The 13,837-nt window shown below is 39.7% G+C and overlaps 1 protein-coding gene across 1 annotated transcript in view; it reads left to right on the top strand.

The window, feature by feature from the left end:
• Zbtb11 (zinc finger and BTB domain containing 11) overlaps nt 1-13,837 on the top strand; it is a 31,092-nt gene that overhangs the window by 3,739 nt on the left and 13,516 nt on the right. The window contains exons 2-6 of the mRNA XM_013024099.1: nt 2,085-2,320; nt 3,374-3,605; nt 8,126-8,964; nt 9,203-9,379; nt 11,431-11,676. Of these exons, the coding sequence (XP_012879553.1) occupies nt 2,085-2,320; nt 3,374-3,605; nt 8,126-8,964; nt 9,203-9,379; nt 11,431-11,676 (1,730 nt within the window). The remainder of the gene's footprint in view (nt 1-2,084; nt 2,321-3,373; nt 3,606-8,125; nt 8,965-9,202; nt 9,380-11,430; nt 11,677-13,837) is intronic.

Here is a 13,837-nt window from a genome sequence, read left to right as displayed (position 1 = left end):
AGTTCTGAGGATTGAACTCATGATTCAGTGAGTTTGTGGCATTTATATCTGGATTACACTTATTGACTTCTAAGGCCTTTTAAGGAAGACAAGTTCTCTCCCCCCCCCCCCCCCCCTTTGGTCATGGAGCTTGAACTCTGGGCCTGTGAGTTATCCCTCAGCTTTTCAGCTCAAGGTGAGCACTCTACTGCTTGAGCCACAGCGCCACTTCCGGTTTTCTGGTGGTTTATTGAAGATAAGAGTCTCTCAGACTTTCCTGCCCGGGCTGGCTTTGAACTGGGATTCTCAGATCTCAGCCTCCTGAGTAGCTAGGATTACAGGCATGAGCCACTGATGCCCGGCTAGAAGACAAGATTTTTATGGTCTGTTAACACACATTTCTATGTATTCCCAACAAGGTTCTGTGATGGCCCTTTGGATGTCAAGTTGCTCATAAAAGGTTGTTTACTGAGCTTAGACTCAGGAAAAAAAGAAATAAATTATAGGCTAGGCTGAACATCCTTAATCCGATTGATTAATGATGTTATTTTAGGAGAAACACCAGAAGAGCACCTTGGCAGAAGATCTAACTAGTTTTGTCTAAAAGCAGTGGTTATGCCATCACAAAATATTCTGTTTTTTGGTGCTGTTATTTTTGGTGTAGATAGTAAGAGAAATTTCTGGAAAAAAAATTACATTCTCATTACAAGTTTTGGTTGTAGCCTGTTATAGGCTACAGAATTTCTCCCTCCTCCCCCATCTTCAAGTCAGGTTAAAGAATATCCATCTGAGGTGTTGTCTTGGGGCTTGAACTCAGGGCCTAGGTGCTGTCATTGAGTTGCTTTTTGCACAAGGCTACCAGTAGAGCCACAGCAGTACTTAAGCTTTTTCTGTTTATGTGGTACTGAGAAATCTTGAACCAGTGCAAGGCAGGCCCTCTACCACTAAGCTGCATTCCTAGCCCTCTTTGAGCATTTTGGTTGAAGAGTGCTCTACCACTTGAGCCATATTTCCATTTCTAGCTTATTTTCATATGTGTGTGTGTGTGTGTGTGTGTGTGTGTGTTTCAAACTCTGAGTTCCAGCCCTAATACTAGCACCAAAAGAGAGGAAAGGAGGGGGAAAATAGGGAGGAGAGAGAGACACAGAGACAGAGCACAAAGATCAAGGAACTGATGGGAAAATCTAAATACCTCTTAAAACTTGTGTCTTGACACACTAAACAATTCATGTTCCTTTGGCTAAATGAATTGCATGGTCTTATCTGAGGTCAAAAGAATGGAGAATCTTTTTTTGTTTTGCTTATGTGGTGCTGAGGAATCGAACCCAGGGCCTCAGGCATGCAAGGCAAGTGCTCTACCACTGAGCCACCTTCCCAGCCCTGGAGAATCTTTTGAGTATTTGTATGAATCTAAAGGCTATGGCTTACTATGTTCCCAGAGTATATTATAATGCAGGATCTTTGTCACATATGTGGTCCATATTTCACCAAAACATCATGCAGAGCCTGACCACCAAAGGTTTTATTTTATGGATACATTGTAACATGGAAGTGGGCAAGCCTATAAAATTGCCTTATAATGGGAGAAGTGAATAACTGAAAATCAACAAAAACCATGTATCACAGCATGAAAACAAACTGTTATTCATATACTTATAAATGTAAAAATATATCTTTTTAAAAAATATATCTTTTAGCCAGGCACTGGCAACTCATACCTGTAATCCTAATACTCAGGAGGCTGAAATATGAGGATCAGGGTTCGAAGCCAGCCTGGGCAGGAAAGTCCATGAAACTCATATATCAATTAATCACCAGAAAACTGAAAGTGGAGCTGTGACTCAAAATGGTAGAGCCTTGAGTGAAAGACCTCAAGGACAGTGCCTAGGTCCTGAGTTGAGTTCAAGCCCCATAACCAACAATAAATGAATACATAAAAATTAGTATCTTAAAAAAATTAGTATCTTACATTTTTAAGTATCTTTATATTTTCTACAGTCATAGGTGTGTTTACATAGAGTCACTTGAGCATACATTAATATACACAGATTAAATCTATTCTTTGTTTTCGAGTAGGAACAGTATTAACTTTATTTTTACTGCAGGTATATTAAAGCAAGTCAAAGATTATATCAAACAGTGTAGCAAATGCCAGGAGAAACTAGATCGCTCCCGTCCAATATCAGATGCTTCAGAAATGTTGGAAGAATTGGGACTAGACCTTGAATCTGGAGAAGAAAGTAATGAGTCAGAGGATGACCTGAGCAACTTTACTTCACCTCCAACTACAGCTCCTAAGTCTTCAAAAAAGAAGCCAGTATCCAAACATGAACTTGTATTTGTAAGTGACAATTTCCATTCAGCTTTAACTGTTTATTTGGTTGGTTTTTTTGGTGCTAGTCCTGGAGCTTGAACTCAGAGCCTAGGCACTGGTTCTGAGCTCCTTTTTTTTACTCAAGGCTAGCACTCTACCACTTGAGCTACAGTGCCATTTCGGGCTTTTTCTGTGATTAATTTGAGATAAGAGTTTCAGGGAGGGCTGGGAATGTGGCTTAGTGGTAGAGTGCTTGCCTTGCATGCATGAAGCCTTGGGTTCAATTCCTCAGTACCACATAAACAGATAAAGCCAGAAGTGGTGCTGTGGCTTAAGTGGTAGAGTGCTAGTCTCGAGCAAAAGAACTTTAGGGACAGTACCCAGGCCCTGAGTTTAAGCTCTAGGACTGGCCAAAAAAAAAAAAAAAAGTTTCATGGACTTGGCTACCTGGGCTGGCTTCGATCTGCGATCCTCAGATCTCAGCCTTCTGAGTAACTAGGATTACAGGTGTTAGCCACCCAGCACCCAGCTTAAGTTTCTTTTTATTACCTTATTTCCCTTGTTTTGTAATGAAATAGTGGTATTGGTAGACAATACTTTTCTGGAGTAGTACGTGGGTCAGGAAGTAAAATTACTCTGACTAGATTTTTAGCTACTTTTTTTTTTTTTGGGTCCGTTCATGAGGCCTGAACTCTGGGCCTGGGCGCTGTCCCTCAGCTCTTCAGCTCAAGGCTAGCACTTTACCACTTGAGCCACAGCACCACTTCTGGCTTTTTTCTTTTTGCTTATGTGGTGCTGAGGAATCGAACCCAGGGCCTCAGGCATGCAAGACAAGCGCTCTACCACTGAGCCAACTTCCCAGCCCTTTAGCTACTTTTTGATTACTTTGTGTTTTTGTTTATTGGTTTATGCTAGTTTTATATGTCATCAAATTTCTGACAGTAAAAAGAAATAGAAAATAGTGAGGCAAACATATTGTGCCTTATTTAAGCCAGTAGGTAAAAGAAAGAATAACAGATTATTTCTTCACTTGGAAAAAGGGAATAGATTTCCAGTTGATATCAAACTTTATTTTGACAGGTTGATACGAAAGGAGTGGTAAAGCGTTCTTCTCCAAAACATTGCCAGGCTGTCTTGAAACAGCTGAATGAGCAGAGACTTTCCAACCAGTTCTGTGATGTAACTTTATTAATTGAAGGAGAAGAGTACAAAGCACATAAGTCTGTTTTGTCAGCTAATAGTGAATATTTTCGAGATCTTTTTATTGAGAAAGGAGCTATTTCCAGTCACGAGGCTGTGGTGGATCTTTCTGGTAAGATTTTTTTTTTTTTTTAATCCTGCCGTTTGTTAATAAGTACACTCTAGAAGAGAGAGTTGTTTTCTAAACAGAATTTATGCTAATAGAGGCCCATATACAGAAGCCTACTACCTATTGAAAAGGGCCTTTTTAAAAAAAATTTAATTTTTAGGGCTGGGAATGTGGCTTAGTGGAAGAGTGTTTGCTTAGCATGCATGAAGCCTTGGGTTTGATTCCTCAGTATCATAAACAGAAAAGACCGGAAGTGGCGCTGTGGCTCAAGTGGTAGGGCACAATCCTTGAGCACAGAGAGGCTCAAGGACAGTGCCAGGCCCTGGGACATGGTTAACCTTATTTGCAATAACTAGTATATGTCTAGGACAAGCAGAAAAGGTCAAAAGTTATGTACATATGACCATATAAGATAATGCTAAGTGAAATGAACCCTAAGATAGGGACACATGAGGTTTTATCTTTCTTGCTTTTGTTTTTAATGTACTTATAATATTCTATGGGATTTTTTTTGTTTCTTTTGTATGTTCTTCCCCCATGGTATAAATATCCTGTTTTCACTGTATTTGATTCTGGGCTCTGCATCTTGTATATACATATTTCTGATTTGGGGAGGGGAAGGGAAATAACAAAATGCTGAAATAAGGATACAGGTTGATCCATTGTAACAATGAGATGTACAAGACACTATGTTGAAAATGAACTTTACAACTTTGGGGGGAAGGGTAGGTGGGGAGGAAAGGGATAGTAGGGGAAAAACAAAGGAGGGGGTAAAAATGCTCAATAGAAAATGTACTCATTAAAAAAAAAAAAAAAAAAAGAAAATGTACTCATTATTCATGTAACTGTAACCCCTCTGTATCTTTACAATAAAAATATATATTAAAAATCAATTTTATTATTATTGTTAAGGTATGTACAGGGGAGTTACCATTTCATAATTCAGGAAATGTGCACATTTCTTTTTTGGACAATGACACCCCTTCCTTCACTTTACCCTAGTTTCCCCTTCTTGTCCTTGCCTACAAGTTCCGTAGTTCATTGTCTACATATTGTATATTGAATACTGTGATTGTATTTGTTTATCCTTCCTTCCTCCCTTTCTGCACCCTTTTTTGTTCACCCCTACTCCCAAGAAGCAAAAACAGGGTCTTCTTAAGCATGGTTTCTAAGATAGAGCTATAGAAAACAGTTGTACTAGAAGTATTTCTGGGATTTGAACTTTTTGAGAGAAATCTACAAATGCATCGATATTACTATGCTAAGTGAATATGTTATTTAAAAATTACATATTTGGCTGAGTATTGGTAGCTCAAGTCTGTTACCCTAGCTACTTGGGAGGCTGAGAACAGGGGATCATGGTTTGGGGTTACCTGTGACAGAAGGGGTTTTAAGAATGTATCCCAATAGAAGAAACTGAGTGGCTATGGTGTCCCATGCAAGGACTAATGCATGGCCTGGTGGTAGAATAACTGCTTAGCAAGCATGAGCTTGAATCCAAACTTCAGTGGAGGAAAATGTCAGATAATTATTTTATTTTCCTCCTCTCTCCTGCTTTCTCCTTTTCCTACTAGGTGAATTTAGTGGCTTAGAATTATCAAGTGAAAATTTAGAAAATTAAAATAGATAAGCTCATTTATGCATACATGCTCTCATAATAGGAACTTACTGTGACTCACATTCTGACATTTTGTAAAATTTTATTTTCCCATTCTTGGAAGGTAAAGGGTGCTGATAGATTTTTTTTTTTTTTAGCGTAGTTAGTTGTAGGGCAGGGCTTATTGTTACAGTTAAAATTTATTAGGTAGGGCTGGGAAGGTGGTTCAGTGGTAGAATGCTTGCCTTGCATGCATGAGGCCCTGGGTTCAGTTCCTCAGCACCACATGCACAGAAAAAGCCAGGAATGGCGCGGTGGCTCAAGTGGTAGAGCGCTAGCCTTGAGCTGAAGAGCTGAGGGACAGCACCCAGGCCCAGAGTTCAGGCCCACAACTGACAAAAAAAAAAATTAGGTAATAGACCATAATACAGTATTTCATTGTTGTGTTTTGTTTATTTTTTATTTATTTTTATTTTATTTTGTATTTATTTTTTACCAATCCTGGAGATTGAACTCAGGGCCTGGGCACTGTCCCTGAGCTTCTTTTGCTCAAGGCCAGCACTCTACCACTTGAGCCACAGAACCACTTCTGGCTTTTCTGTTTATGTGGTACTGAGGAATCGAACCCAGGGCTTCATGCATGCTAAGCAAGCACTCCACCACTAGCCACATTCCCAACCCTATGTGGTTTATTTTTAAAAGGAGTATTCTTACGTTCAGTTTCTTGGTCTTAAAATTTGTGCCAGGATTAACATGGTTTCAGGCTGTTTGATTGTCAACTACTTAAGGGAAACTGGGGCCTGGGGATTGTCCTTTATTACCTAACTAGCCATGAGGATAATGTTGATCTCTTTCCTTGGTTTTTATCCTGATATGTAGTATATCTGTTTAATTCATCCATTTGTAAATCCTCTTATCTGTATATAAAAGTCTCACACTATATCCTTTGAGTCAAAACTAGAGAGCAAGAAATAAGAGATTATAAAAGCTTGCTTTGGTTGGGTCTCAGTGAAATGGGAAGTTAATTATATTAGAAAAGCTCAACACAGCTGGGAAGGTGGTTCAGTGGTAGAGTGCTTGCCTTGCATGCTTGAGGCCCTAGGTTCGATTCCTCAGCACCCATAAGCAAAAAAAAGCTGGAAGTGGTGGTGAGGCTCAAGTGGTAGAGTGTTAGCCTTGAGCTGAAGAGCTGAGGGGCAGCACCCAGGCTCAGAGTTCAGGCCCACAACCGGACCCCCAAAAAAAACAAAAAACAGAAAAAAGCTCAACACAGAACAGCATAAGGTGGAGGATAAGAATATTTCCTGGATTGTATAATAAAACTCTAGGAAAGTATACAGTTTTCCTTTTTGTTTTTTGGGGGTAGAAGGTAAGTGGGAATTAAACCCAGGGCCTTGAATACCTACTTTACCACTGCGGTACATATCTTGTTCTATGCAGTTTCTTTCCATCCTTCTCTCTTTTTCTTCCTTTCCTCTTCCTCCTGTTACTTTCTTTCTCTCTCTTCTCTCCTGTTTTCTCTCCCTCTCTCCTTCTACCCTCCCCCCCTCTTGCTTTCATATTCTGGTCCTAGGACTTGAACTTGGAGCCTTGGTAATGTCCCTTAGATTTTGTGCTCAAGGCTAATCTTCTACCACTTGAATTACTGCTTTCTGGTGGTTGACAAGAATTTCACTGACTTTTCTGCTTGGGCTGGTGTTGAACCATGATCCTCAGATCTCAACCTCATGTGTAGCTAGGATTACAGGCATGAGTCACCAGCACCCAGCTTCCTGTATCATTTCTTAGTTGTCTATTTGTGTTTTGTTTTGTTTTTTTGGTGGTCGTGGTGCCTGAACTCTGGGCCTTGGCGCTGTCCCTCAGCTCGTCAGCTCAAGGCTAGTGCTCTACCACTTGCCACAGCACCACTTCCAGCTTTTTCTGCTTATGTGATACTGAGGAATCGAACCCAGGGCCTCATGCTTGCGAGGCAAGCACTCTACCACTGAGCCACCTTTCCAGCCAGTTGTCTATTTGTAAAGGTAGTATAAGAATCATCACTGTTGTCGTGGGATTTTTTTCCTTTGTTTTTAAAAATTACATGATTACTAGGAATTAGAAATGGCTTTTGAAAGTAAAGCACTGAGAATATAGAAAAAGAAATAAACTGACTTTTTTATTTTACATAAAATTAGAATGCAATACCCCATAGATACGGTAATTTTATTCCTGGGATCTAGAATATGCAAACTATAGCCTAAGGGCCAATTCTCCCTACTCCCCCTTTTCACAAAGAAATTTGTACAGCCAGTTCCCATTGTGTATATCAGAGCTCAGAGCCGAGTAGTTGTGACAGGCACTTTGTGACCTGAAGTATTCATTATCTCATTCTATATAGAAAGAGTTAACTGACCCCTGCATTAAATCTTGTTTCTTAATGTTTAGTTGTAGAATACTCTGTTCAATTAAATGGACTACTGTAAATAGACAATATAGCTACACTTACTGAAGTGTGAGGTTGGTTGAACCCTGACTACTTACCAACCTCTCTAGAGGCAAGCACTCTACCACTGAGCCACCTTCCCAGCCCCTCCCTTGTTCTTTTTTACCCTCCAATCTCCAGCAGCTATTTCTTGAGGGCAATTTGAGGAATCCCCAGGGTTCTAAGGAATAAAGTTTGAAAAGGACTACCTTACAACAACTCGAAATAGTAAGTCTGATATTATTTTCTATATTAGGTATTGAGAGATTCAGCTCATAAAAGTGAGTTAGTCAACATTTGATAAGCAGCCAGAATAGAAAGCAAAATTCATGGGTAATTAATTATAGAATGAATGGCCATAATTGCCACTTCTTTTATCTTGTCGTAATTCTATATCAGTTGTTCCTATACAGTGTTTTTGTTATGACTAACTTTTTTGTCCCCTACCTTTCTTGTTTCATGCAGGTTTTTGTAAAGCAAGCTTCCTTCCTTTGCTAGAATTTGCCTATACTTCTGTACTGAGTTTTGACTTCTGTAGCATGGCTGATGTGGCTATCTTAGCTCGTCATCTCTTCATGTCAGAAGTTTTAGAAATTTGTGAAAGTGTGCATAAACTAATGGAAGAGAAGCAGCTAACAGTATATAAAAAGGGTGAAGTACAAACAGTTGCATCTACCCAAGACCTGCCACCACAGAATGGAAGTACAGCACCTCCTGGGGCTAGCAATGAAGGAACCACAAACACTGTATCTAGTGAACATGGAGGTTGTGAAATTGTACTACTAGTAAATGGAGAGTTGCCAGAAGCTGAGCAGAATGAAGAGGTAAGACAACAGCCTGAGGCCCAGGTTTCTTCAGAGGCTGAAGCTACTATATCATCTGCAGGAAGTATAGCTGACTCCCATCCTGAAATAGAATCTGTTGCTTTAGGGATGAAAAACGAGGCAGACCTAGAAGCTTCAAACATCAGAGATGACACAGTTTCTAATACAAATCCTATACTTTCGAAAGACAATGTAATCAGTAGCTCTCACGAGGACAGTGATATGGGAAATGATGTATCAGCTGAAGATAACTGTGCTGAAGACATTCCAAATGATACGCAAAACCTTGAGCAGCCTTTAAAAGATCATGAAAATCTAGTTGCATCAATGGCAAACCAAGACCTTGGCCCTGAGGATGACACTTACAGAAGTAGGCTTCGGCAGCGGTCTGTTAATGAAGGGGGATATATCCGACTACACAAGGGCATGGAAAAAAAGCTCCAGAAGCGGAAAGCTGTTCCTAAGTCAGCAGTCCAACAGGTATGATTTACAAAAGGTGGTCATTTGTAATTTCAGCTTTAGGTTGACAGCATCCTAGTGATGAACTTAGGTTTATGATAAAAATTATGGGATGGGTACAAGGCAGCAGTTTAATGTTTGAAGTACCAATATCACTACGATAGTAGGAATTTGAAGTATTTCATTAGAAGTTTATGACTTATGACATAAAAAAATGAAAATGTACAAACTTGAATTGTGTTTACTGTCTCTTAACAAGGTGGCCCAGAAATTAGTTCAAAGAGGGAAAATGATGAAACAACCAAAAAGGGACACCAAGGAGAACATTGAAGAAGCATCCCATAAATGTGGGGAATGTGGAATGGTTTTTCAGAGACGGTATGCTTTTATAATGCACACTCTGAAACATGAAAGAGCTAGAGATTACAAATGTCCGGTGAGTATCTGAAAACTAATAAATCAAGATTACTGTAAATTTAATGTATAGTATGCTGGTTGGTTTTTTCTCCCACTGTTGTCCTATTTCATTTCTCTGATATTGCTGTAAGAGTCATCTATTTCATACATGCCATTTCCTTGTACTCAGATATTCAGTGAATTACCTGTGCTTTCTTTTATACCCTGGTAAAACAACAGGAGAATGATCATTTTAAAAATACATATTTATAAGAGGGTACAGGAAATAGAAAGACCTAGACCCTGAACGCTAATAAGTGAAGTAAGTGATTGAGCAAATTTCTCAGGACTCATTTTGAGGTTTTTAGTTGAGAAAGCTACAAGTCAATCCAGTTGTATTGAAGAACTGCTAAATAGTTCAAGAATTGGTAGTAATACCAGTTACTTTGAAAGTCAAGATAATTGTTATTCCTTGACCAGAGATACTTTTCTCTCGTGAAAAGGTAAAACTATAACTTTTTTGAAGAGAACTATGTACAGTGAAGGTACACTATATAGAAAAAAATCTACAAAGATCAGATGTGGTAGTATAAGCTGTAATCCTAGCACTTGGGAGACTGAGGCAGGAGGATCTTGAGTTTGTAGCCAGCCTGATAACTTATTTCAAAAATCAAACCCCACAGGTATAATTTAAAAGATAAATGGAATAGAACAATTACATCTATGAAATAACCAGACAGAGTCAGTTGTCTGTATCTTTGGATTCTATACCCATGCATTCATCCAGTTGTGTGTTGAAAATATTTGTGAAAAAAGTAATTTTATATTGGATTTATACAGGCTTTTCTTTTTTCTTGTCATTATTCCCTACACAGGTCAGAAATACATCCATTTACTTATCAATTACATTTTATTAGGTGTTAATGTAGAAGCTGGGCACCAGTGGCTCACACCTGTAATCCTAGCTACTCAGGAGGCTGAGATCTGAGGATCAGGGTTCAAAGCCAGCCCAGGCAAGAAAGTCTGTGAGACTCTTTATCTCCAGTTACCATCAGAAAAGCAGATGTGGCGCTGTGGTTCAAGTGGTAGAGTACTTGCACTCGCCTTGAGCTGAAGAGCTGAGGGACAGAGCCCAAGCCCCAAGCTCAAGCCCCATGACCCAAAAAAAAAAAAAGAAAAGAAAAAAGTTAATTCTGGTAGAAAAAGTAGGTAATAGGTCAGGAAACCAGTTTTTTTTGTTACTTTTTTTTTTTTTAATCAGTCCTGGGACTTGAACTCAGGGACTGGGCTCTATCTCTGCACTTCTTTTTGCTCAAGGCTAGTGCTCTACCACGTGAGTCACAGTGCCACTTCTGGATTTTCTGAGTAGTTTATTGAAGATAAGAGTCTTATGGACTTTTCTGCTCAGGCTGGTTTCAAACCATAGTCCTCAGATTTCAGCCTCCTAAGTAGCCAGGATTACAGGCATGAACCACTAGTGCCTAGCTTACTACTTTCTAAAAATGAAATATTGTAGATGATGAACATAGATAACTGATGTCTAGAAGAATGAAAGCTTTCACAAATTTCCAGCAACTATAGTTTCCAAGGACCTTCACAGTCTTAACCTTTATGCTATCTCTAGCCCATACTTCTCCACCTAAAGCTCTTAGTAATGATACAGGGACTCTGTTTTGTGTCCTAGTCTTTATTTTGGTGGTGCTTAGGCCTCAGATATTGTTAGGCCACAGACATTGTTAGGCAGGCACTTTACCACTGACCTGCACTCCCAGATCCACTACTCACCACCACTGCTACTACTATTCTACTCAGACCATTCTTTCCTCATTGCTCTGATTACTCCCTCCTAAATAATTCACATTTTCTTCAGATAGGTCTTATTCTATAGTTATAAATCTCTTTAAAGGTAAAGAATTTTATCTTTTTCATTTTTATGATTGGACACCTCATAGTCATCTTTTACATAATATATGTGTTTGTTGATTATAATTATTGTAACCAGAATCACAAAGTTGAAATTGGGTCAGGTTTCACTTAATACTTTGTAATGGAAATATATTTAGATAGAATCTTGTTTACTTTTTCTTTTAGTTATGTAAAAAACAGTTTCAGTATAGTGCCTCGTTGCGTGCACATCTTATTCGACATACCAGAAAAGATGCTCCGAGTTCATCCTCCTCCAATTCCACATCTAACGAGGCATCAGGAACATCATCTGAGAAGGGCAGGACCAAACGCGAATTTATTTGTTCCATATGTGGAAGAACGCTACCTAAATTGTATTCTCTTCGAATACATATGTTAAAACATACAGGTGTAAAGCCACATGCATGCCAGGTAAAGCTGTAACATTGTATTCTATTCTAACATGCTATTTAAAGAAAGCATTAGTTGGTGTATATTTAGGAGTCACTCACTTTTATAAAATGTCAGAAAAATTTATATTCTCAGCTTTCTGCCTCTTTAAGGAGTGATTGCCTATTGTACTCTTTAATTTGTTTTCTCAGATCATAATTTGAAAGAAATCTATTTAGGATGTTAGTGAAATATGTTTCCAGAGGATTTACACAGTGAGAAAAGCCAATTTATTATCCTAATCATTATTCAGAAGAACAACCCTGTAATGGAAAAGAACCAGTCATTTAGATTTTGGTCAGAAAAGGTCGTGCCTAAGTTATACATTTGCCTCTGTTACTGAAAATGGAGGGTTACCAGATGTGGAAATATGACTGTTTCCTTGGTAAATTCTGTAATTAGCCAGCCTGGGGCCATTTGGAACAGTGACAAGTTTCTTTTTTTTTGTCGGTCATGGGGCCTGAGGTCTGGGCCTGAGTTCTGTCCTTCAGCTCAAGGCTAATACTCTACCACTTGAGCCACAGAGCCACTTCCAGCTTTTTCTGCTTATATGGTACTAAGGAATCAAACCCAGGGCCTCATGCATGCAAGGCAAGCACTCTACCACTGAGCCACCTTCCCAGCCCACAGTGACAAGTTTCTAGTAGCACTAGCTTGCATAGAATCATGAACACCGCTGTTACTCTTAAAACAGTTTTGGAACCAATGAAAGTTGTTTTTTTTAAGTCAGTCATGGGGCTTGAATACTGGGCCTCAGCTCTTCAGCTCAAGGCTAGTGCTATATCACATGAGCCACAGTGCCACTTCCAGTTTTCTGGTGTTTTTTTGTTTTTTGTTTTTTTTTTCCTGGTGGTTTATTGGAGATAAAAGTCTCACGGACTTTCCTGTCCAGCCTGGCTTTGAACCACAATCCTCAGATTTCAACCTCCTGGGTAGCTACCAATAACACTCATAGTATTTCTGTTTGAAGCTTTTTAGTGTGAGAGTAGAATATATAATGAATGGAATGAATCTTTTTAGCAGCTCATGGGCAAATTTTTTTGGGGGGGTTGGTCCTGAGGCTTGAACTCCTCAGCTCTTCAGCTCAAGGCTAGCGCTCTACCACTTGAGCCACAGTGCCACTTCTGGTCTGGTCTTTTCTGTTTATGTGGTGCTGAGGAATCGAACGCAGGGCCTCATGCATGCAAGGCAAGTACTCTACCGTTGAGTCACCTTCCCAGATCCAACAAATCTGTTTTATTTATTCTGTTATTCTGCTTTTACCCTGTTCATACTGATATTCATACTGTCATGCTGCTTTTTTCCCCCTACTATCACAATTATTGTGGAAGCCAAGTGATAAAAATCATTTATTCGGAGCTGGGAAGGTGGCTCAGTGGTAGAGCACTTGCCTTGCATGCCTGAGGCCCTGGGTTCGATTATCCTCAGCACCACATAAGCAAAAAGAAAAAAGCCGGAAGTGGCGCTGGGGCTCAAGTGGTAGAGCGCTAGCCTTGAGCTGAAGAGCTGAGGGACAGCGCCCAGGCCCAGAGTTCAGGCCCCACGACCGGACCCCCCCCCCAAAAAAAAAATCATTTATTCAAAAATTTAAGTGTTAGGGCTGGAAGGTGGCTCGGTGGTAGAGTGCTTGCCTTGCATGCATGAGGCCCTTGGTTCGATTCCTCAGCAACACATAAGCAGAAAAAGCCGGAAGTGGGGCTGAGGCTCAAGTGGTAGAGCGCTAGTTTACAGCTGAAGAGCTGAGGGACAGCACCCAGGCCCAGAGTTCAGGCCCCACAATCAACAAAAAAAAAGTTAAGTGCTAAGAAGTGGTTGGGCTTTTGTGTTCTATACAATATTCAAATGTGTAATCTATGGAAAATAAGTACAGAAATAGAAAGTATGCAAGTAAATTCTTACAGCTATTTGACATTGTTACAAAATTTTTATTTGATTGAGCAAAATACCTTCCTAGTAGATTGGGAAGGATAGATAACAACTCTTCACTACCATTTCAGAAGAACTATTCTATTTGATGTAGCAAGAATTGAGTAGAATGTTTTTTTTGTTTTTTTTTGTCGGTCGTGGGGCTTGAACTCTGGGCCTGGGCGCTGTCCCTCAGTTCTTCAGCTCAAGGCGAGCGCTCTACCACTTGAGCTACAGC

This window comes from Dipodomys ordii, unplaced genomic scaffold (genome assembly GCF_000151885.1).
Source record: "Dipodomys ordii isolate 6190 unplaced genomic scaffold, Dord_2.0 Scaffold73, whole genome shotgun sequence".
Lineage (NCBI taxonomy): Eukaryota > Metazoa > Chordata > Mammalia > Rodentia > Heteromyidae > Dipodomys > Dipodomys ordii.
Note: the sequence above shows the minus strand (reverse complement) of the source record. Positions and strands in the feature narration are given on the sequence as shown.